Source organism: Sander lucioperca, chromosome 17 (genome assembly GCF_008315115.2).
Source record: "Sander lucioperca isolate FBNREF2018 chromosome 17, SLUC_FBN_1.2, whole genome shotgun sequence".
NCBI classification, from domain to species: Eukaryota; Metazoa; Chordata; class Actinopteri; order Perciformes; family Percidae; genus Sander; species Sander lucioperca.
Window position 1 is genome coordinate 30671146 of NC_050189.1, and position 20789 is coordinate 30691934.

The 20789-nt window shown below is 40.5% G+C and overlaps 1 protein-coding gene and 1 long non-coding RNA gene across 15 annotated transcripts in view; one reads left to right on the forward strand and one right to left on the reverse strand.

Annotated features, from left to right (window-relative positions):
• The first annotated feature begins 2535 nt into the window (after positions 1–2535).
• LOC116043717 lies at positions 2536–20408 on the forward strand. The gene is made up of 3 exons (XR_004103527.1): positions 2536–2668; positions 3400–3402; positions 20396–20408. It is a non-coding gene; the product is annotated as an uncharacterized LOC116043717 (long non-coding RNA).
• ehbp1l1a (EH domain binding protein 1-like 1a) overlaps positions 3611–20789 on the reverse strand; it is a 53913-nt gene continuing 36734 nt past the window's right edge. For 9 of the 14 annotated variants that reach the window (XM_035993523.1, XM_035993521.1, XM_035993518.1 and 6 more), the window contains 16 exons: positions 17426–20769; positions 17278–17332; positions 16839–17045; positions 15981–16565; positions 13025–15400; positions 12704–12797; positions 11424–11590; positions 11268–11316; positions 10652–11164; positions 10503–10554; positions 8963–9006; positions 8763–8874; positions 8246–8345; positions 7362–7435; positions 6006–6120; positions 3611–4391 (listed from right to left, as the gene is read on the reverse strand). In XM_035993523.1, coding sequence (XP_035849416.1) covers positions 4298–4391; positions 6006–6120; positions 7362–7435; positions 8246–8345; positions 8763–8874; positions 8963–9006; positions 10503–10554; positions 10652–11164; positions 11268–11316; positions 11424–11590; positions 12704–12797; positions 13025–15400; positions 15981–16565; positions 16839–17045; positions 17278–17332; positions 17426–20769 — 7981 coding nt within the window. In that variant the 3' untranslated portion in view covers positions 3611–4297. Of the gene's footprint in view, positions 4392–6005; positions 6121–7361; positions 7436–8245; positions 8407–8762; positions 8875–8962; positions 9007–10502; positions 10555–10651; positions 11165–11267; positions 11317–11423; positions 11591–12703; positions 12798–13024; positions 15401–15980; positions 16566–16838; positions 17046–17277; positions 17333–17425; positions 20770–20789 lie in introns of those variants that run through there. The other 5 variants (XM_031290568.2, XM_031290533.2, XR_004895460.1 and 2 more) reach the window with 4 other exon arrangements.

Consider the following 20789-nt stretch of genomic DNA (forward strand, 5'->3'; position numbering starts at 1 on the left):
GTTTGTCTCTCTACAGATTCAGGGAATCTAGACAGCTGTATGATAAGGGGATATTTGGTTTCAGGACTGTCTCTTTTTGGAGGTGGGCCAGCCACACACACTAGAATACTTCCCAGAGCGAGAGAGGCTGAACTAGGCTTTAGTATCTGATACTTCCCAGAGGGAGAGAGAGAGAGAGAGAGAGAGAGAGAGAGAGAGAGAGAGAGAGAGAGAGAGAGAGGCTGCTATTTCAAAAAGGGTAGGACCAGAAAAGCATTTTGCTTCTTCCTGCTCCTTTTCGGACAAGAGTATTTATTTTAATTTTTGCTTATTCTTGCCTTTTCTTAGAGTGAAATACTCTGTGGCTTGCATTTAAAGTTTTGTGTTTATTTCTTTTGTATGTTGTTCGAAATAAACCCATTCATTCATTCAAAAATAACAACGAAAATAATCAGTGGTTGCAGCCTTAATCAATAGAATTATATATAAATATGCATACACATATGTATATACACTTTTGATTTAGCCTTCCTGCTCCCCTCCCGCCCCTGCCGTTAAACACCTTGAAAACTTTGCAGCTGTACTAATCCATTTTTTTTTTATATTTTGGGTACAATTAAGCTGTACAGAGCTCCATAGGCTCCTTTAGTCGAGCTGACATACATTAGTGAAGCATTGCCTTTAGGATTAAAAGTGACATTAAACCAGGTTAAGAGAGGACTAAGATGGGTTTGGCTGAATTCAAATTTTAACGCAGTAAGATGTCATGATAAACTGTGATTTAATTCAATTGAATTATAATTGGTGCAACCAATTTGAAGTGATCCACTGCAGTCTTCTGTATTTTGTTGCATTTTTCCCAGCCGACACATCCTTTCTGTCCAGTGTTGGGCAAGACTTTCTCACTTCCTCTTTCTATTATTTCTCTTTAGAAATGCTGATGTTTTTGTTTTCGCCATTTATTTTTATATTGTATTATTCATCCACTCATTGAATCAGATTCTTAACTTCCTGCAGCATGGGGGGGCGGGGGGAGACTTGTAAGTAAAAAGTGTTCTGTACTGACTTTCAGAGTGTCTTTCCAGGTAAGTAGATTGAGAACTACTTCTCATTTGCATCGACGACCTGTCACATTCACACAGTTCCACATTCATACCTTGAAGCTGCCCAGTACAACCAGTCTGATCTGCTGGCCACTGAGCAGCTCCACTGGAGTGGTTGGGGTTAAGGGCCTTGCTCAAGGGCACCTCAGTGGTGGTGATGAGGGAGGGACAAGCGCTGCTCTTTCACTTTCCCCACCCAGATTTTATCCTGCCGGTCCCAAGCTCGCTTCTCTAACCTCTAGGCCACCACTGCCCCATGCCTTAAATGTCATCAAGAGAAACAAAGGAACAAATGTTGACTTCATGAAAACGTTGATTCACTTGGGCATTAATTTTTCAGTTCCTGATCTGAAAAAATAATTTTGACGTTGAAATTTTAGACTTTTTTTAAAACCGCGCTAGTTAGGATAATGTATTTTACATTGTCGCAATTAGGAATTCTTACTTCTGTTAATTTAATAGGAGTAACTCAAAACCGTATTCATTTGGAATTATCAGTTTACAAATGAGCTTGGATTCCCTTTTTTCCTTATTTTAACATGTCTTGTATAAAGTTTGATCACTCACATGTAACAGTTTCTGATAAAAAAAAGAAAAATAGTGTCCATCTGCAGCTTAAAGCTATAATGCGTAGTTTCTGTCTCCCCCATGAGGAATTCTAAGTAATGACAACTGTCAGCGCGTCCACATGATACAAGCCTTCCGTGATCGCGCATGCGCCCCCAACCCCTCCTCCATGCAGTTGCTAGTAGCCAAGGAGGACAAGGAGGATTAAAAAAACATGATGGACTCTTCAGAATAGGTCATTATCTTCACTCGCCACAATCTTCTGAACGTAGCCATACTGAGAAATCCAGAGAGAGTTGTGTGGAGCTGATAGTCTTAATTAGCTTTGTATCAACTCATTTGGCAATGGCTTGAATGTAACGGACGTTCATTAATATCAAAAAGTTACGCACTAAAGCTTTGAAGAGACCAACTCCAGCCTCCGAAAGCCCATTCTGAACAAAGCCTTTATGGACTCATACTGACACCGATATAATGCAACAGATTTAATTATGGCATTCAAATCTTTTGTATTTTTCAAACTTTACAAATAGTGCAAATGTAACATAAAAACCACAAATAAAACACACATCAATCATTTAGACAGGTTGTAACTAATTCCAAACAGGTGGTGGTCAGAGCTGCTACAACCAGCAGTTATGGCAACATGAGAACTGCAAACTTTTCGACACAAAATAATATATGTCCCTATTACAGAACATCACTTTTCAGCGCAAAAAACAAGCTGCAAGTATCCTTGGAAGAGATGGAAGTGCTAATTTACTTTAAGCAAGTGTTAATATTGTGCTAACAAAGATTTGGCTTTTATTATGAAGAAACATTCATCATCTTTTATAGAAATAAATACATTTGCATAATGTAAAAGTATTTCCAATTGCTTGAATAGAAACAAAATAAAAGACTGGAGTCATTGAATGTGTTAAACCCTTAAACCTTATCAGAAACATGTCCCAAATCAGTGGCAAAATATAAATCCCACATAGTACAATGATAGAACTATTTCTGTCACTGTCATGAATGTTACTGTACCGTATGAACATTTTCTACACAGATGAAGTCAAATGCTGCAATAATGAGGACGATAAGCATTGTTTAAAATACATACATATCTGTGTGGCAGCTTCTCCACTTGATACTGTATGTCTTGATAATAAATAGTAAAACCTTAAAAGAAAATGAATCCAATAAGTTATTGGAAGATATGTTCCATGGCTGCTTTCCTCGTCCGTGCATTCCATTTGCACCTACGTCTTGTCATACAATATGATGTAAACATTTCAACATCTCAAACACCAAAACCAGACTACATTAGATCTCTCATTTCCAAATAGCTACGTCAACAACAAAAGTACCCAAACACAAAGGGAGGGCATGACTAAAATCCAGTTCCAGTAGGATCACCATGGGGTAAAAACCTCTAAAACTCTAAAACACCAAAACATGGGCACTTAAAACTTTGTGTATTTTATCCTTCAGTAAGGCAGCTGTGGTGACTAGTTGCATGTTCAAAAAGTGTAGTTTTCCTCTAGGGCTAGACCGATATTTGTTGTTGTTGTACGTACTAGGGCTGCACAATATATAGTTTTTTTATCATTAACGCAATATCAACAGGCGCAATAAAAACATTGTGAAAGGCTGCAACATATCATAGCATATGTGTTAGTTGAAAGAAAATATCGGTAGAAAACTGCCATTCTTCTTTTAGGGCTGCGTTTTATATTCAATTCAATGTTCAATTTGTTCATAAAAGAATGTTGGAAATGATTTCCTTTCATTTGTTTTAAATTCAACAAGCAATTGGTTGTATTGTAGAAGAATTCTGAAAGCAGCAGAAATGCAGAACTGAGTACACTTTAATATCTGTTTATGTATCGCGTCTATCTTATCTTATGTATCTTCCCTGCCATGAGTAACAGTCAACAGGAAACACCGAATCCTCTATGAATGTACTGGCACTAGTTTTTTTTTAGTTATCAGCAGGTCCAATCCCAACATGTCATTACCGCTGTGACACTGGTCAAACCTACTCCCCTTTTTAAATGGCAGCTCATCATATCCTGTAGCAAACATTTTCAGTCTCGTACACACTTTCAATCAAACACACTGTTACATTCACAGCCGCAGGTCTGTAACAATAGACACTAAAAACACAGCACAGAAACTGCAAAGCAAACTGTCCAAACTGCTCTCTCTGAGCCACCGATGCCTTCTGCTCAGTGGGTGCTGAACATCCTGTAGGGTTTGGTAAAACTTACACGATATACTGTATATTGTATTCTGCCTACTTCAATTACATTGATCTTTGGTGATTAAATGGAGCCTAGCGCTACATTTTATGATGCTCAAAATAAGGGGAAAGCAAACCAAAATAAAAGTTGATTCAGAGCCTAAACATAGCGGAGCCTCACTCGGGTTTTGGGCCATCTGAGTCTCCATTGGAAAATACCCATATTGGTTCAGAAGAACCCTCCTTGGGTCAGCTGTGTCTAAATGTCCTCTTACTGCCGACTTCAAACCACACCAACCAGTCAGGCAGCAAGTGGTAGATGACCGAAAAACGATTGTCCCATTCTTTTTTTGTTGTTGTCTTGACCCACTTTCTTTCACATAGGTGATTCGGCGTTTTTGGTGACTGGAGGTGGATGGAATCACTGCATCACACACTTCTCTTTCTGCTGTACAGAATACTTCCTCCTGCGCTGCTCCAGGCCTCGCTCCAGACGCTCGTCCTCCTCCAGAGCTCTGAGGACAGGGACAGAGGGTGAGAGTCACAGGCTGTCTACACAGGATGTCTTTCAGGTGTCCGTCTATCTCACGCGTACTGTCTGACGGAGCACATATGGACTACAATGGATGCTTTCAGCCACAGAACTGCTTTGCCTGACTTCCATTTTTTTTATCTTGAGGTTTTATATTTTTATTTTATTTTGTTGTAAGAAATATTTGTTTTCCGTCTTTGTGAGCTGCCTTGATGTTAGCTGTGTCATGTAATGTAACATAGTGTAATGTTATTTTTATAGATATCTTTTTTCTTGGGTTTTTCTGGTTGTTTCCTTGTTATTTTGTTTTATACTTAGATATTGTTGTGTTTATTTTCTTTTCCTGTATGTGTCGTGACATGTTTTAATATTGTCTGATTTAATGTTGTTTTGGACCCCAGGAAGACTAGCTGGTTGTCTAGGCGTCAGCTAATGGGGATCCTTATAATAAACTAAACTAAAAATAACTGCTGCATAAGGTTTATTATAAGTAAGTGTAATGAGTGCACATGTAGACAGATGTAACAGCTGTATCATGCCCCCACCCACAGCTGGAGAGCCAGAAAAAGAAACAGACAGACTCGTGCATTCTCATTAAGTAAGTCATTACTCTTATTTTACCTTGAATTTGACTATGAGCAACTGCAACTAACAAATTTCTCTGAGGGGATCACTAAGTATTCTGATTCTGATTGACGATGATGATAACGGGTTTGTATGATATTGAAGAGCTGGGCGATATGGAGAAAATCAAATATCACGATATTTTTGATATCGATATTGTGGCGATATTGTAGGGTTGACTATTGGTGCTTTCACAAAATATTAACACAATGAGATGTGTGATAAATAATCATCAGTAATGTGGATATAATGACTAAGTGGTCAAAGGCAAATAATAGAACAGTTACAACAGTCTGGTAAGTTCAGAAAATGACATCACTTTACTGTAATGAATCCTTTAAAACCAGGAAAGGACAACACTTGCGTCATATTACGATATCCAAAATTTAAGACGCTATCCAACCCTCATATGTTGATATCGATATAATATGGATATATTGCCCAGCCCTATGGTACCGCATGAAAACGTATGCACAACAATTCCTATGATATCCTATGAACTTATGGTGACATCGTCACGTAACAACCGGTCACATGACAGTTAAGTTTAGCGGTCTTAACGGTTAAATTAGGCCTGGGTACAGAGCACTGTGAGGTCACAGTCTTTTCAGCAGCTGTTGCAGTTAAGTTTAGCTGACAAAAAGTGACCCTTCTGTGGCAACGGTTAAGTTTAGGCACCAAAACGACTAAGATTTTTTTTTAAAAAGGGTTAGGGTTAGGGTTACGCTGCTCCAACACTTGAAAGCCCTGTGTTTTCCAACCCACCTATCCACCCCGACCGCCTCCCTACGCGGATCCCACCGCTCTTATACAGCAGCAGTCATTTATTGCATACAGCAATAAATACGTGGAATACAAATGAATTACAGCGCTTTACTTTTCTTAGCTTTTCTTTTCTCAGGCACGAACGATCCATGAGAACAGCCTGACAGACTTTATTAACCCTTCATACAGCCCAGTAGGAGTGTCTCACCCTCTCTCTTTGGCGTCGATATTGTGGACCAGCTGGTCTCTCTGGTTGACCAGTGAAACCAGCTCCTGAAGCAGCAGCTGCTCCCTGTGTTTATGGGCCTGAGTCTTCTGCCACTCTGCAGCACAAAGAACGCAGAGAGGAACAAAAGATGAGAGTGAGTGAGAGTGAGGAGAGTGACCACTTTCTGGAAAAGAAACATTTGAAATGATAGAGAGCACGACCGCAGTTCAGCTCATTACTGACATCACAATTCTTTATTGGGATTGTTTATCCATCCTTGGGGGGAATTATTGTATTGCACTTAAACACCAAACTGATAAAAAAAACTTTGTTCACATTCCTGTTTGTCAGCGGTCCATCCACCAGTGTGCAAAATAGTCTCTGACCCCTTTATTTCAGTAGTTCTTAAAGTAGGGTCCTGGGGGGGGGGGGGGGGGGTTCCATGGGGTCCACAGCAAAAAGGGGAATCATTTTTTCACTAAAAGTTTCATTATTATTCCATCTATAAGTAGCAATGACAGAATGTATGACTATTTTGGTCATGGGTGAATACACTTTCGGTAATAAGACTTACAAGCAAAAATCCTATCAGATGGTGGACCCTGGGACAAAATCTTATCAAATGGGGGTCCAAGGTCTAATCTGTGACAGTTTAGGGGTCCTTCACGTGAAAAGGTTTCATAACCACTGCCTTAGTTAACACCTCAGGCCCCCAGAAAACTGTTATAGGTAGGGTCCTAAAAACAAAGTAAAGGTTCCCTGTGGAGCTTTAGACCTCTAGTAGTGCTATGGATGAGTGGATCCCCTTTATCTTTATCTCGTGCACGCCGACGAGGACGCACATGCACGTAGCTCTGCTCGTGCTCTGCGTTTAAAAAAGCCCCATATAACCCTGTCCATAAACCAGTCCATATGCATATTAAAAGTCGCTTCTTGGCAAGCTTTGGCCGTAGTTAGCTTGAAATCACGTCAATTACAATTTTCAGTGCTGAGCTGAAAGCCATTTTATCGCTCTGTAGAAATGTTTTAAGCTAAACAAAGCTGAGAAGCTCTGATCTCTCATTCCCAGAAGGCTGCCTATCACCCTGTTTGTTAAAAGGAGAAGTTCTATGTCCTCCCACAGAGCTGTAGGCACACACACACACACACACACACACACACACACACACACACACATATGTAAAGGCACTCCCCACACAAAGGTTTTTTTTGTTCTAATTCTATGCAGTGAGACAGAAGGTCACGAGGAGCACAGGGCAACAATATGAGCATCAACCACAGTGTTTGGTGTCGCCCTGTCATGGACAATGTTCTGGAGTGGTATAAAGCCGTGTATGTTTAGCAATAAAGGCGTACCTTCAAGAGCCATGATGTCCCTCAGCTCTTTGTTTAACAGCTCAAATTTTCTTTCCAAGTCTTGTTCCTCCAGCCTGTCAATCACAAGAGATGCATTACAACATAAGCGTAAAAAATGCCCAGGAATAATAAGATTAGACTAAGACTACTATGATATCATAGTAATGACATAATGACAATAAAGGTTTCTTATCTCTTATGTTATAGCCATAGAGTATTGTGGGAGTTTTTTTTTTCTTATGGTGGGAAGACGGACAAGCCTCATGGGAATGTACACACTCCTAACCGCACTCTGTTGTATTAATCCGGTGTGGACTTTATTTGTGTTCATGTGTGTCCATGATCAAGTAAGTGCAGTATAATTATTCCTGTTATATAGTTCGCTTGGTGAAGTTTGCTTTAGCAATACAGTTTCATATTTACATACTAATTATGTTCTCCTGTAATCCCTCTTGTATAAATGTAGGAATAACCTTTATTAATGGCTGTATATTTCATATTATTTTATATATGTTGGTTTGCTTGACCAGGGATTCATTGTTTTAATTGATGATGGGGCAACCATGCCAATTTATTTTAACTTTTTCTCCGCTACAGGGCATTATTTACCAATGTGAAAGGGCTGTATCATGGACTGTATATAAAGATGGACATCTTGCTAGCTAAAGTGAAGCAAAAACAACTGGATGGCCCCCTGGTGGCTGGCTGCAGTACTGAATGTGAACAATTTCTACAATTCAATGACAACTGCACAACTCCCTCTGTAATGATCAAAAGCTCCAGAACTTTAACTAAATGGACCTTGTGGTGAGATTGTTTTGTCAATTGTGAATACTATACGGTCAATTCTACACTTCCAGCAGTGTTTGTCGTGGATGTCTTACAGCAGCTGCAGATGGTCCTGCCTCCTGATTAAAGCATTCTTCTTGTTGACCAGCGTAAACCATTCCTGAATCAACCGCTCCTCCTCCACCTTGTCACTGCCTGCAGCAGAAAATCACATTACTTTGACTCCTCTGTAAGGTATAGTCCTGCTCTTTCTTTCCTAAATTGGGATAATGGAGTTTCAACTCTAAAACCGATAATTTATCATTAGTCTATACCACAGTTGTTTCAATGTGTGTATGTACAGTATATGTGGGCTGGATATTGTATATTGTATTGTAATGTAATGTAATGAAGATAGAATTTTAGTGGCACATTACATGCATCATGTATCTTATCCTCTAGCCCAAAATGAGTAATTGGTGCCTTCAAATTACAAATGATTGCTTTAAATTACAAATTTTCTTCCCTAAATTTAATAATTTGTACTTTCTTCCCTCAAAATATGACTTTGTAACCCAGACTTCCCTGTGCTTTTCATTTATTCTGCACCCATCTGTATTCAGGTTATCTTACCTGTTTCCAGTAGTTGTCTAAGTTTCCTCTCCACCACACCTGCTCTGTTATCAATATGATTTTGTTCCGCCTCCAGGGCTTCCATCTGACTCAGCACATACTGGTTGGGGTCCTGGATAGATAGATTAATACTGTTACCTCCAGACAGTTAGGGACAGTTCCAGGTATTCAACCCGCCAATGAAACAAACGGTTACTGACTTGGCCTTCTGGTCTCCCCTCCTCAGCCACAGCCTCTGTTCTCTCTGTGAGACAAACACAAATTAACCAAAATACCTTTATGAATAAAGCAATGCTTGACTTTTTTAATTTCAACAATTGAAATTTATCATGACATTCCAAATCACCATGTCCAGATAAAGTCAACAAAATATATATTTTACATTGTTGTATCATACTAACACTATATACTTTGTTTTATTGTTGTACTATACTATATATTATGTTATTCTGTACTATGTTACTACACTACTGCTCGTACTATTCCTCATTTCCTTCACTATACTAATGTTCCATATTATACTATATTGTGTCAACATGTTACATTAACTTTTGCGTTATAGGCCAATGTTTCTCAAACTTTTTCAGACCAAGGATCACTTTTTTTTTTTAAACTCAGGGACCACCTAACTGCCAAAATATTCCCAAAAACAATAGGCGTCCTACTTCAACAGTATATTACACATTACAGCCAAATTAAACGATGGTTTTCCTCCCTCATTGTCTCTGTTGCCATCCTAGTGAGGAAGAATGGTGCTGCTTATGCTGAGACATCAGGGAAGCCATCGATCCATCTTGTCAGTTGACAGTAACGTAAACTTTCTTCCCCTGTATTTCCTTCAAATGTCACGTTGATCATTTGTGACGTAAATTGGAGGCATTATTGTAAAACAGTCAGCCTCATTGCTGAAGGTCAACACAGAAAAAGCCAATTAAAATAATGTTTGAATCCGTATACTATTTCACTTAATATTAAAACACATCTATGCTCCTCACTATTAAGGTTTAGAGTCGCTGGCAGACAGTTTAAGAAACACTGTTTTGAATTTGAAATTAAAGCAACACTAGAGAACTTTTTGTAACTTAAAATAATGTTTCCAAAATCGTTTCACTGGTTCATCAACTCGTAACAGGGTGAACGGCACTCCTGCATTCACTTTGCGGCTCTCTATCGGCTATAACCACACTATGCAAGTTTGCCAGATGGGGTAGCGGATCTGTAGTTCGAATGAGACATAATGGGACAATTCCGCTTCCAACCTGTAGGGAGACCGAAGTGGAAAAAGTTCTCTAGTGTTGCTTTAAAAACATTATAATTTACCAAATCTACTTGCGGAACACTAGGGGTCGCTCCACTCTTTTAGAAAGACTGTCATATGCTATTATATTAATACAGACAAACACTAAGTAGCAATACTTAATCACATCACATATTGGTGAACACTGTTTACACAGACCTACTGACTCTGCTGCTATTAATCACACCACTGTCACTTTATCATGTCATTTTGTCTCCAAATACTCTTGTATTACTTTATTCTATTCTTATTTTGGTTTATGAATCCCTCATAATTTACTTTCTATACTTATCTGTATTTACTTCTGTTGGTTCTGTTGTACTGATGCAACAACCAAATGTCCCTGCTGGGGATCAATAAAGGTGTATCTTAAAAGTTTAAAAAGTGTGGATATATTAATATACATGGTAACAGATATATATCTGTTCTTGAGAAGTACTAACCAGTGTCTGACTTTCTCCGGGTAATTACACTGTCATCCTGCCCTGCAACGACCTGCAGACAAAAAAGTTGCTCATATATCACAGATAAGAGAGAAAATGTAGTAAAGGAATTTAAAGTGATAAATTAATAAGGCAATAAGGTATCATACCACTGATATGTCTCCTTCTTCTACTGACCCACTCCTCCGCCGCTGTGACCTACGCTTCTTGACCAGATCAGCGTCTTTGACATGAGAGAAACCAGTCTTGGACAGGAAATGAGTCCTTGGTGGTGCCACTGGTAACTGAGCCACACTTGACCCAGCAACCTGCAGCCGTTTGGTTCTAGGAGGTGGAACGACATCCCTGGTTTTACTGTCCGACTCGGCTGTGCTTGTAGTCCCATTACTCTCTAGACTTATACCCTCCTCCTGGAGCCTCTGGGCGCAGTAGCGAACAGTTGCCTGGGGGTCCTCTTGGCTTTCCCGGTCCCCTGCTACTGCATAGCTGGACTCACTGCTATCCTTCTCTATGTGAAGCAGCCTGAGCTCCTGGCCCGTGAAATGGGTGCGGATCTGGTTGAGGTAGGTCATGACAATAAGGCGGTCAGGGACTGCTAGCATGACCATGTCTGAAGGCTCCATCAGCCTGGAAATGCCAAGTTCGGCAAAGCCATCAAAGGCCTGCAATTTGTAGAAAAATAGATCAGCTTAGGAATTACTAACTAACACATGAAAAAAGTTAGTTATGTTATGTTGGTAATTTAATCAACAGATAGCCAATCACCTTTTTGTTGTTGTGCTTGATGTCATACGGGTCCAGCATTTCATAATTACTACACAAAGAACAAGAAGACAAAATAAACACATAAAACAGTGTATGAATAAAGAGGACTAAATGCCTTTTTTATCTGTAGACCATCTAGTTTAAACTGTTTCTTACATCTTTTCTGGTTGAAAGTGATGTAAGATGGCACAAAAAGCAAGGCCGTTCCTCCAGGAAGTGCTGAAGTTGGTGATCTTCACTCCCTTGTGATGCTGTGTGACTTCCTGACACCAGTCCAGTAGAGACTGACTGGATGTCACTAAGCTGGGACTGGGCGAAAAGCTCTGAAACACACACAATGACAATTTTGGGAGATGATTGTAATATAAATTACAATGGGGATCTTCAACAGGGGGTCCGGGACCCCCAGGGGGTCCTCAGAGTCAATGCAGGGGGGCCTCCAAATTATTGTTAATTGTTGTGTTGTTAAGTTTTTTAAAAAGTTAAAGTCTTAACATGAATCTAACATATTATTAGCAAATATAACTCCCCACTGATGATAATCATACTGGCCTATAGGTAAGGTAGTCACTAAGGTAGCCATCCACAGATACAGTTCATCGTGAGGCTTCACTGTGCCACATGTACGTTTAACATTTAAACATGATTTATAAAATCACGGCAACACCTATTAGGCTATTTTAATAGCTTAGTATAATATGCAAAAAAGGTATGTATAAAGGCTTTAGGCCGCCCTACACGTTACTGTAGGCCCAGTTTATTATTCAACTTAATTTTATGCAGTAGGGGGTCCCTGCTCTATCTTTCTCTCAGTTAAGGAGTCTTTGGCTTAAAAAACGTTGAAGACCCCTGCACTACAGTACATAGAGTGAGTCAGAGCTTGTATCAGAATAAATGCCATTATTAAGCCAAAGACACCCCAATCAGTGTTTTGCAGTTGCGTCTTTTTGTTATTCTTTTTAGGCAACCACTGTGAAGTTAATGGCGCTGGGTACTTTTTCCGCTCTGTGTTGAAGTTTTTTCAACTCGAGGCGTTGAGGGTGCTTCTGCACAAACGCAATGTGCATACAACGGGAAAACGTGAGGTACCCTCATTAAAAACAATTACAAAAAGCCTCCCCAAGCTGCTAAAACATGCTCCGTCCCAAAACATTGGACATATGAAATATGTAGCATTATTGCCAATTAACAGATCTAGGAGACACAATGCGATATTAGCATTGATTTGGAGTTGTGTTTTCTGTCCACCTGTAATGTAAGTCCAATATTAACTACACTTTCCACTTTCTTCACCAGCTAGTCACAAACTGTGTCTGACTGCTGTTTGGAAAATTAGGTTAAAACCAAACCAATGAGCGGAAAGAGGCTAACTCTTTGAAGCGATGGGGGATTGCAGAGTTGGTGATAAGTCCTAGGTAAGTGTAGCTTTAACATACTTCCAGAGAGGCAGTCCCATCTGCAGGTATTTTATGAGGAGTTATTGGTTCATTGGCTTGGTGGAGGCCAGCAACTTGTGACTTCTCCCTTTGCCTGGAAAGACAAACAAAAAACAAAGCAAAATGAGAAATAAATTTAACAATTTCTCTGAAAACATTGTCATGAACAACAAAACAATGATTATTAATGATTCTGTATGCATGTTATGTTGTAGGTTATGATAATAAAAAAATACAAGGTCATTAGAATTTCTATTGTTTAGAGAGTTAGTCAGCTACAAGTTCACCCCCCACACCTTAATGTATACTGACTAATCTTACCTTTCTTCCTCTAAACAACCAGCATCTACATCTACAGACACAAAGCCAAAGTCCAACTCTTCATCCCTCATTTCCTTCATTGAGTTTATTTCCATTGGTTCACTGTCTTTATCATCCTCTACATGCAACCAGTCATCCTGACACGATGCAACAGTGGACCGATCAACCTCTGCTTCCACGACTTTTTCAATGTCAGCTTGCTCAGACACTGCCTCTGCAGATTTCTCTGAGTCATCTGTGACAATAGGTTTTTCTGTAAAGGTCCAGCCTTTCATGATTTCTTCCAGAGCCTTCTCATTATCTTCTACAGAGTCTGCCTGAGGAAATTCCTCTTCTTCCATTGCTTCTAGCACTTCCCGTTCCAACTCTGACGCAACGACATCTTCTCCTTGGATAGTGACAAAACCTCCTTCAAAGATCACACTTGAATCCAGAGATGTTGAGCCTTCCTCAGTTTCCTTGCTCATGGCAGATGTATCTTCTGGGTTTCTCTGAAAGAATTCCATCTCTTGGGGGAATAAATTGTCTACAGGTTGTGTGCTTTCTGAATAAGTGGCACTGAGACGTTTCTTGGCCCGTGGCAATGGACAAGGCAAGCTTGACTGTTCATTCTGTTGGACTGATTCATGACCAATGGTGTCAGTAACTGTGTCTGGCAGGCAGGGAGACGTAGTGATGTCATCTGGGAACGAACCACTAAGACGCTTCTTTACTCTTGGTTTTGGTACAGGCAAGCTTGAAGCTCCTGGTGTCTTCTCTGAAATATGCCCATCCTCTACTTGAACACTGCTGTCAATGGCCAATCTGTTTCTCCTCAACTTTACAGACACCACCTCTTCTGTAGAAGCAGAATGTTGATCACCCAGAGGAACAGGAGGGGAGCCTTTGTTGTGTTGCATCTTTGTCAATTCTTTAGTTGTTGGGGAAATGGATGAAAGACCACCCTGCCTCGCTGCCTGTGCCTCTTCTCCATGGGAAACCTTAGATGTGGACTCCATAGCTGTAACATCTTCTGGGAAGGAGCCACTAAGACGTTTCTTCACACGGGGCCTTGGGATACGAAAAATTGTTTGTTTGTCCTTCTTTGGCATCTCTGATGCGTGCTCTGATTTCTTAGAAGATGTGATGTCGATTGTATCAACAGATGTGTCACCAACTATACTAGACTGCTTTATTTCTTCCATACCAGTGTTGACAATCTGGACTGCTTTTACACACTCCTTGTCACTGTCAATTTTGCCAAATTTGCTTGAGGTCAATTTATTGCCACGTTGTGGAAGATGTATCTTCTTAATGATTGAGAGGGAAGCAGTTTGCTCAACATTAAATATTTTTGATTTTGGCTTTAGGGTGATGCTCTCAATTCCCTTTTTTTTCGAGGGTGGAATTACATGAGAAGAGGCCTGGACAGATGTATCAGTGTCTTTCTTGGGGCATTTCAGTGTACAAGAAGTTTGCTCAGTGTCTTTTGAGCAGACCAATTCTGTGTCTGCCTGTTGAGAGGCACTCCGCACAAAATCAGTTTCCTGAGAGTGCTGTTTGGTTGTTGGGTCTTTTCTTCCAACAGGCTGTGAAGGGATCATTTCAGTAGTTGTTTGACTGGGTTTATCAAGGCTCTGTAAAGGTTCCAGAGCACCTGAGACATCAGAGTTTCTCTCGCAAGGTTCAGGAGGAACAGGATCCGTAGTTTTCAAAGCAGAACTGACTTTCAAATCTTGTTGGCCATTAGCTTTTGTAACAGATGTCTGTCTGGTGCCGCTGTCTTTTCTCCTCTGAGGCTTGCAAGGGGCAGTTTTCTGTGGAGTTTCAGGTGGCAAACTGCCATCTCTTTTTTTCACACGAGGAGGCGCAACAACATCCATGGATATTTGCACAGATTCAACTTCACTTTTTTGTCTATGGTCACCTGTGTATGGGGTTACTCGAGCACTAACACTTTCTTGGGCATGATCATTCTGAGGTACACCAAGAGGAACGCTACTGTCTTCTTTCTTTATGTTGCAAGATGGGGCAGTGGCAGGTTGTATCTCACCAGTAGCATCTTTTTTTACAGACTGGACTGAAACAACTTCAGGGAGGGGTTTGACTGACAAACCATCAGATTTTTGTTTGTGGTCTGGTGTTAAACTATCCTTCCTTCTGAGTGGTCGTAATGGAACAGTGTCTTTTTCATTATCACACCCTTTCTGTTGAGGTTCTGGAACTTTTCTCCTGGGCTTTCTGCCTTGCTGAGGGACAGTACTATCTTGTATAGCTTGTAGGTCTGAGGGTTTATCCATGAGTATCTCTCCATGTACACTGGCATCTGTCAGTGACTCATTTGTTGTAGGCTCCAGGGAAGTGGCAGAAATGTCTTCTATGTGTGTTTGTTGGTGGCTTAAGGAAAAGAAAGGACAAGCTTCAGAATTTGCTGTTCTTTACTCTGTCATACATGTACCATGCACCCCATCTCCAACCAGCAAACAAATCTTATGACACAGTGTAAAACAAAACTCACAATCACTTATTTTTGCTTTACTTGTCTACATGCACTCTGTCATTAAAACACAGAGCACACAGCAGAAACAGCAGCAAATAAAAGACACTTTTTTTTATTTAACCTTTATTTAACCAGGTATAAAACTCATTGAGATTAAAAATCTCTTTTTCAAGAGTGTCCTGGCCATGACAGGCAGCAGCACAATTAACACGGTTGCAGACATAAAACAAACAAAACAAATGGAGACACAAGACATAAAGACAAAGTTGCCCTAAGTTTACAACACCATGTAAAACATGATAAAAAAGCAACATTACCATTCCACATCACAATTCCAATCTTTACAGTCATTACAAAATAGTTGACCATCACAATAAGCAGTACTAGAGACAATGTTATCGCCAAAAATGCAGAACATGTACACTATCACACCGTGCAACCAAACACTTAACAGGGTCATTGTCCACCCCCACTCACCCTTTATCCAGCTGTAAAGAAGTTGACACGGTTCTACCCTCATCCTGTTCCATCTCAGTCTGGTGCCTTGCTAACAAACTTTCAATGTATACTGATGTTTGAACAGAATCCTGCCCTGTGAGTGGCCTCTCCTTTGTGAGCCATTGATCAAGAGAAGCCTTTTGTTCCGTTACTTGTTCACTATCTTCCTTTGATATTTCAGTGATATCTGCCTCTGTCAGCGGTGGCCATTTCTTCATACTTGCACAAACCAAAAACCTATCATCACTTTTGGTAGTTGGTGATGGAGACGCTGATGGATCACCTAACAAGTCCCACATGTAAGGCTCAGCACTTGGAAATTCAATGTTATCTTTGGTTTGAATTTCATCAAACTGGCCCTCTATCTTCTGTATGGTAGTAGTGTTATCCGCAAAATGTGTTGAAAACTTATCTGAAGGGGTCAGTGTCGTGTCTTTCAGATCCATAGAAAAGGCAGCCTTGGGTTGGTGCTCCACCTCAGCTAAAGTAGAGCTAGATGGCCCCAACATGGATGCTACTGTTTCATAACTGTGAGACATGGATACTGTAGTGAGTGAATGTAACCTGGAACCATGCAAAAACAATGGTTTCAATAAACATATAGCTAACTATAGAAACCAGTCAGCATTGGAGAAAGTAAAAAGAATCCATGCAAATGCAGTCCAGTTTTTACTTTACCCCAAACTTTAAAATGTCAAAATCTATATTTTAAAACAAAATGAGCTTGATGTATGATAAAAGTGGAGGATGAAATATCTTCATTTAGGGTTACAAATAATCGACGCACCCTATGTTGCATGCTTCACACTATTAGTTTCAGACCAGTCTTACACTTACCCTTTATGGAAAACACCCACAATAGCATGTACTAATCCTGATGCATCTTCCTCTTTTGCTGGCAAAGAGGATTTTGCCTTTTTTTCTGTAATTGTTCCCTCTGCCTCCAAAACTTCCCAACCCAAGACTCCCGCTGGCTCTGATGTGTCCAATGGTCTCTTCCCTGTTAGGGCTTCCTCCCCTACTATCCTCTCTATATGGGATTTGCTGAGGACCCAGAAACAAAGCAGTTTAAGGCGTGATCCACAGAACTCAGGCAGCAACACAATGAAAAATGTAATGAAATACTGCCTTCACAGAGATGCTGAAATGTACCATTCACTGTATTATCAAGTTACTAAAGCTACCGTTAATTGGTCCAAACAGTCTGTGTTAGGCAAGCACTAAAGTGACCCCTTTCACAGCAAACAATGCAAGAACACCAGGCTCTTCTACTTACCCGTTATCTACACAACAGTCTATGTTTTGCTTTGCACTGCCTTTGAATTTCTCCTCTGTCATAAAAGCAAACATAGTAAAATACATGTAAAGAAACAAGACAAAGAAAGGTGAATGTGAACTCAATCTTCACACTGTGAATGTCTCACCATATGCAAGTGCTGTGCTGGTGAGGTGAATAGATGTGGATGGAACACCAGGCATTCTTGGGTCTTTGAGATATGACTGAGTTGACTGTGCATGAGGCAATTCTTGTGATATATGCTTCTCAGTAGAACAAGGGTCTGGAATAGTCATTGTTTTATTCTCTGTTGGATTCAATTGTAAAATGCTGGGGAGCCCAGGGATTCGAGTCAAATGTGGACATGATGGAGCCAATGCTACCATGTACTTCATTTCATCTTGATCATGTTTATCTTTGGCTGGGAACTTTGCTATGACAGAAATCTTCTCATCCTGCAGCTTCTCTAACAGGGACTTGTGTGTTGTCCTAGTTTGTATATTTGTACATTCAGAGCTAAGCATCCTTGCTGATGGAAAACCTGGGATACATGAAACACATGGAGCAGATGTGTATAAGCTGACCATGTTTGGCGGTCTGTTTACAACTTGAGCAGAAGGAAAACCACATACTCTGGCCTCTTTTGGGCAGGATGTCACTAATTTCACCATGCCTTTCGTGTTGTAGCAATATAGCTGGTCCTGTCCAGCAAGTGACAAAATCATGTGTGCCCTCTTCTCCTGAGGCTTTATTAAAATTGGTTTTGTTTCATTTATCCACCCTGTGCTTGGAATTGTAGTCATGGATGCAAACCCTTTGAGATTTGAAGCACTAGAGCAGCAAGGTACAAAACGTATGATATTGGATTCAATCTCTGACTTGGTTTGAGATGCAGAGGGGAACCCTGGGACCCTGGGTGCTTCTGGGCAAGATGGCGCTAAAGCAAACATTGTCTTCGCAGTTTCTTTGTCTTGATATGGAAGGTGTATCACAAAAACAGTTTCCTTTAGTGGCTTATCACACAAAGTGGGTGTTTTAAAAAGCCATTGGAATTTTGAGGCCCCTTCAAACGATGCAAATCCAGGGAGACTGGATACTTTGGTGCAAATAGGTACAATCCTTAGCATATTGTATTGCGGGACAGATGGGAAGCCTGGAATCTTTGATGCTCCTGGGCAAGAAGGAACTAAAGCAAGCATGTTGCTTGGTTCGTCTATGTTAATTGGCGAGCTGTCAATCCTAAACAGATTGTTCTTTTGTGGTCTGTGCATCAGTGAAACCAGTTCAGTACCCCATCCCTCTTCCCTGTGCCCTTCAACCGATGGAAATCCAGGTATGACAGAAACAAGGGGGCACAAAGGAAGGAGGTTGACTACATTTTGGCCATAATACACCATTTTAGGATTCGGAATAGATGGGAAACCAGGGATGCTTGACACTTTAGGACAGGATGGTACACATGAAACCATATTCTTCATTATCTTTTTGTTTTCATTTGATGTGTCAAATATGACTGTCTTCTTCGGTAGCCTCTTCAGCAATGAACCCTTTTCTGTTACCCATCCTACACTCCTATTCCCATCAACTGATGGGAATCCAGGAATTTTGGAAACTTGCGAGCACAATGTAAAAAGGCTGATAATATTCTGTGCACTATACACAGTTAGGGGATTTGGATGAGAAGGAAATCCTGGCGTCCGTGCCACTTTTGGACAGGATGGTACAAGAAAAAACATTGCTTTCATTGCTCTCTTATCTCCTTGACATCTGTCAATTGATGACACCTGCTTGTCTTTCAATCTTGGTTCAAATAGTGATTCCCTGCTCTGTGTCCACTCTTTTGAATTATGAGATGATGGAAATCCTGGTATTTGTGACACTTTTGAGCATGAGCTTGAAAGACTGACCATATTTGTCTTGTCAACAGCATTAATCATTGTGGATTTTGGTAAAGAGGGGCAGCCAGAGATGAGTGATTCTCTTGGGCAACTTGGTGCAAGAGACACAACTCCTTTCATGTCTTTGCCGATTTTATCGTACTCCAGTAGTAAAACAGACTCTTTTTTATTTTCCTTTTCCCATAATGGTTGATGAATAGTGTTCCAGTCTTTGCCGTCAGCTTTCTGTATTGAAGGAAAACCAGCCATACTTGAGGCGGCCGGGCAGGATGGAAGGAGATTGACCCTACTAAATGCATTATTACTTACTGTAGGTTCCAGAGCAGATGGAAATCCAGGGATACAAGCTTGTTTTGGACAAGTTGGGGCTAAAGCTGACATGGCCCCCATGTCATCATTGTGAGGTCTCTCTTCAATCATGACTGCGTTGCTTTTTGGCTGTTTAACCCCTAAGGGTGTGTAATCTGTAGCCCATATGTTGCTGAAATGTTCCATTAATGATGGAATACCTTCAATACAAGAGGTTTTGGGGCAAGAGCTTAAAAGGCTGATCATATCTGATCCATGAAGTGCTACAGTAGGTTGTGGAATTGAGGGGGTGCCTGCTATGCAAGAATGTTTTGGGCAAGTTGGTACCAAAGCTCCAATTTTCATTTCATCCTTCTCTTTTGGTGACACTGTCATGACAACAAGTTCAGTTTTTATTTTCTTCTCCAAAGGTGGTTCCTGTTGAGATACCAATAATCTGTTATTGGCTTCATGGGTAGATGGTGAACCAGGTATATTGGATACACTTGGACAACTTGGTGGTCCATATAAAATTAAACTGTATTGTGGTACAGAAGGGAACCCTGGATTTCTGGCCTCTCTGGGGCAAGAGGGTACCAGTAAAACCATTTCCTTCTTGTTCTTTTCATCATCCTTTGATGCATCCGTCAGTAATATTTCCTTAATTTTTGATTGTTTCTCCCAGATTGGCTTTTGATCTATAAGCCAGTGTTTGTCTTTTACGGGCAATTTGGACGGCATGCCAGCAATGTTTGTCACACCTGGGCAGGCTTCCAAGGAAGTGTACTGTTTATACTCAATTTCAGGCTTCACATAATATGGCACACATTGTGCGCGAGGGGGGGAAGACTTTTCATCCACTAATTCATTATCCCTTGATGGAGTATCCCAAGTAGACTTGCTGTCCAGTAGGCATTCGTCTATTTGTTTAGCAGTAGCAGTGAATTCAAATAGGGTGCTAACTGTTGGCCACATTGGCAATAGATCTGCAATCCCAGCTTCTGTATTTGTCTTTATTCCATCACCAGTGTCTAACATCATGGAAGGGAGACTGGCCATTTCCATTTCTTCCTCTGATCTTCTAGTTACCTCAGTAGATACCTTTGGTAGCTCCTCCCATATTATAGTATTTTGTGTAGGATATTTTATTGTATTGGCCTTCGGAAGCTCCTCCCATAGTATGGTCTTGTTTGATGGATGTTTCTTTAACTGCTGCTCAGCATTCCTTATTTGGGTTTGGGATGCGAGTTCTTCTGCACCAGCAACAATTGTGCATGATGGCTGTAGTGAAACCATGTTTTCATGTCTAAAGAGAAGGTAAATACA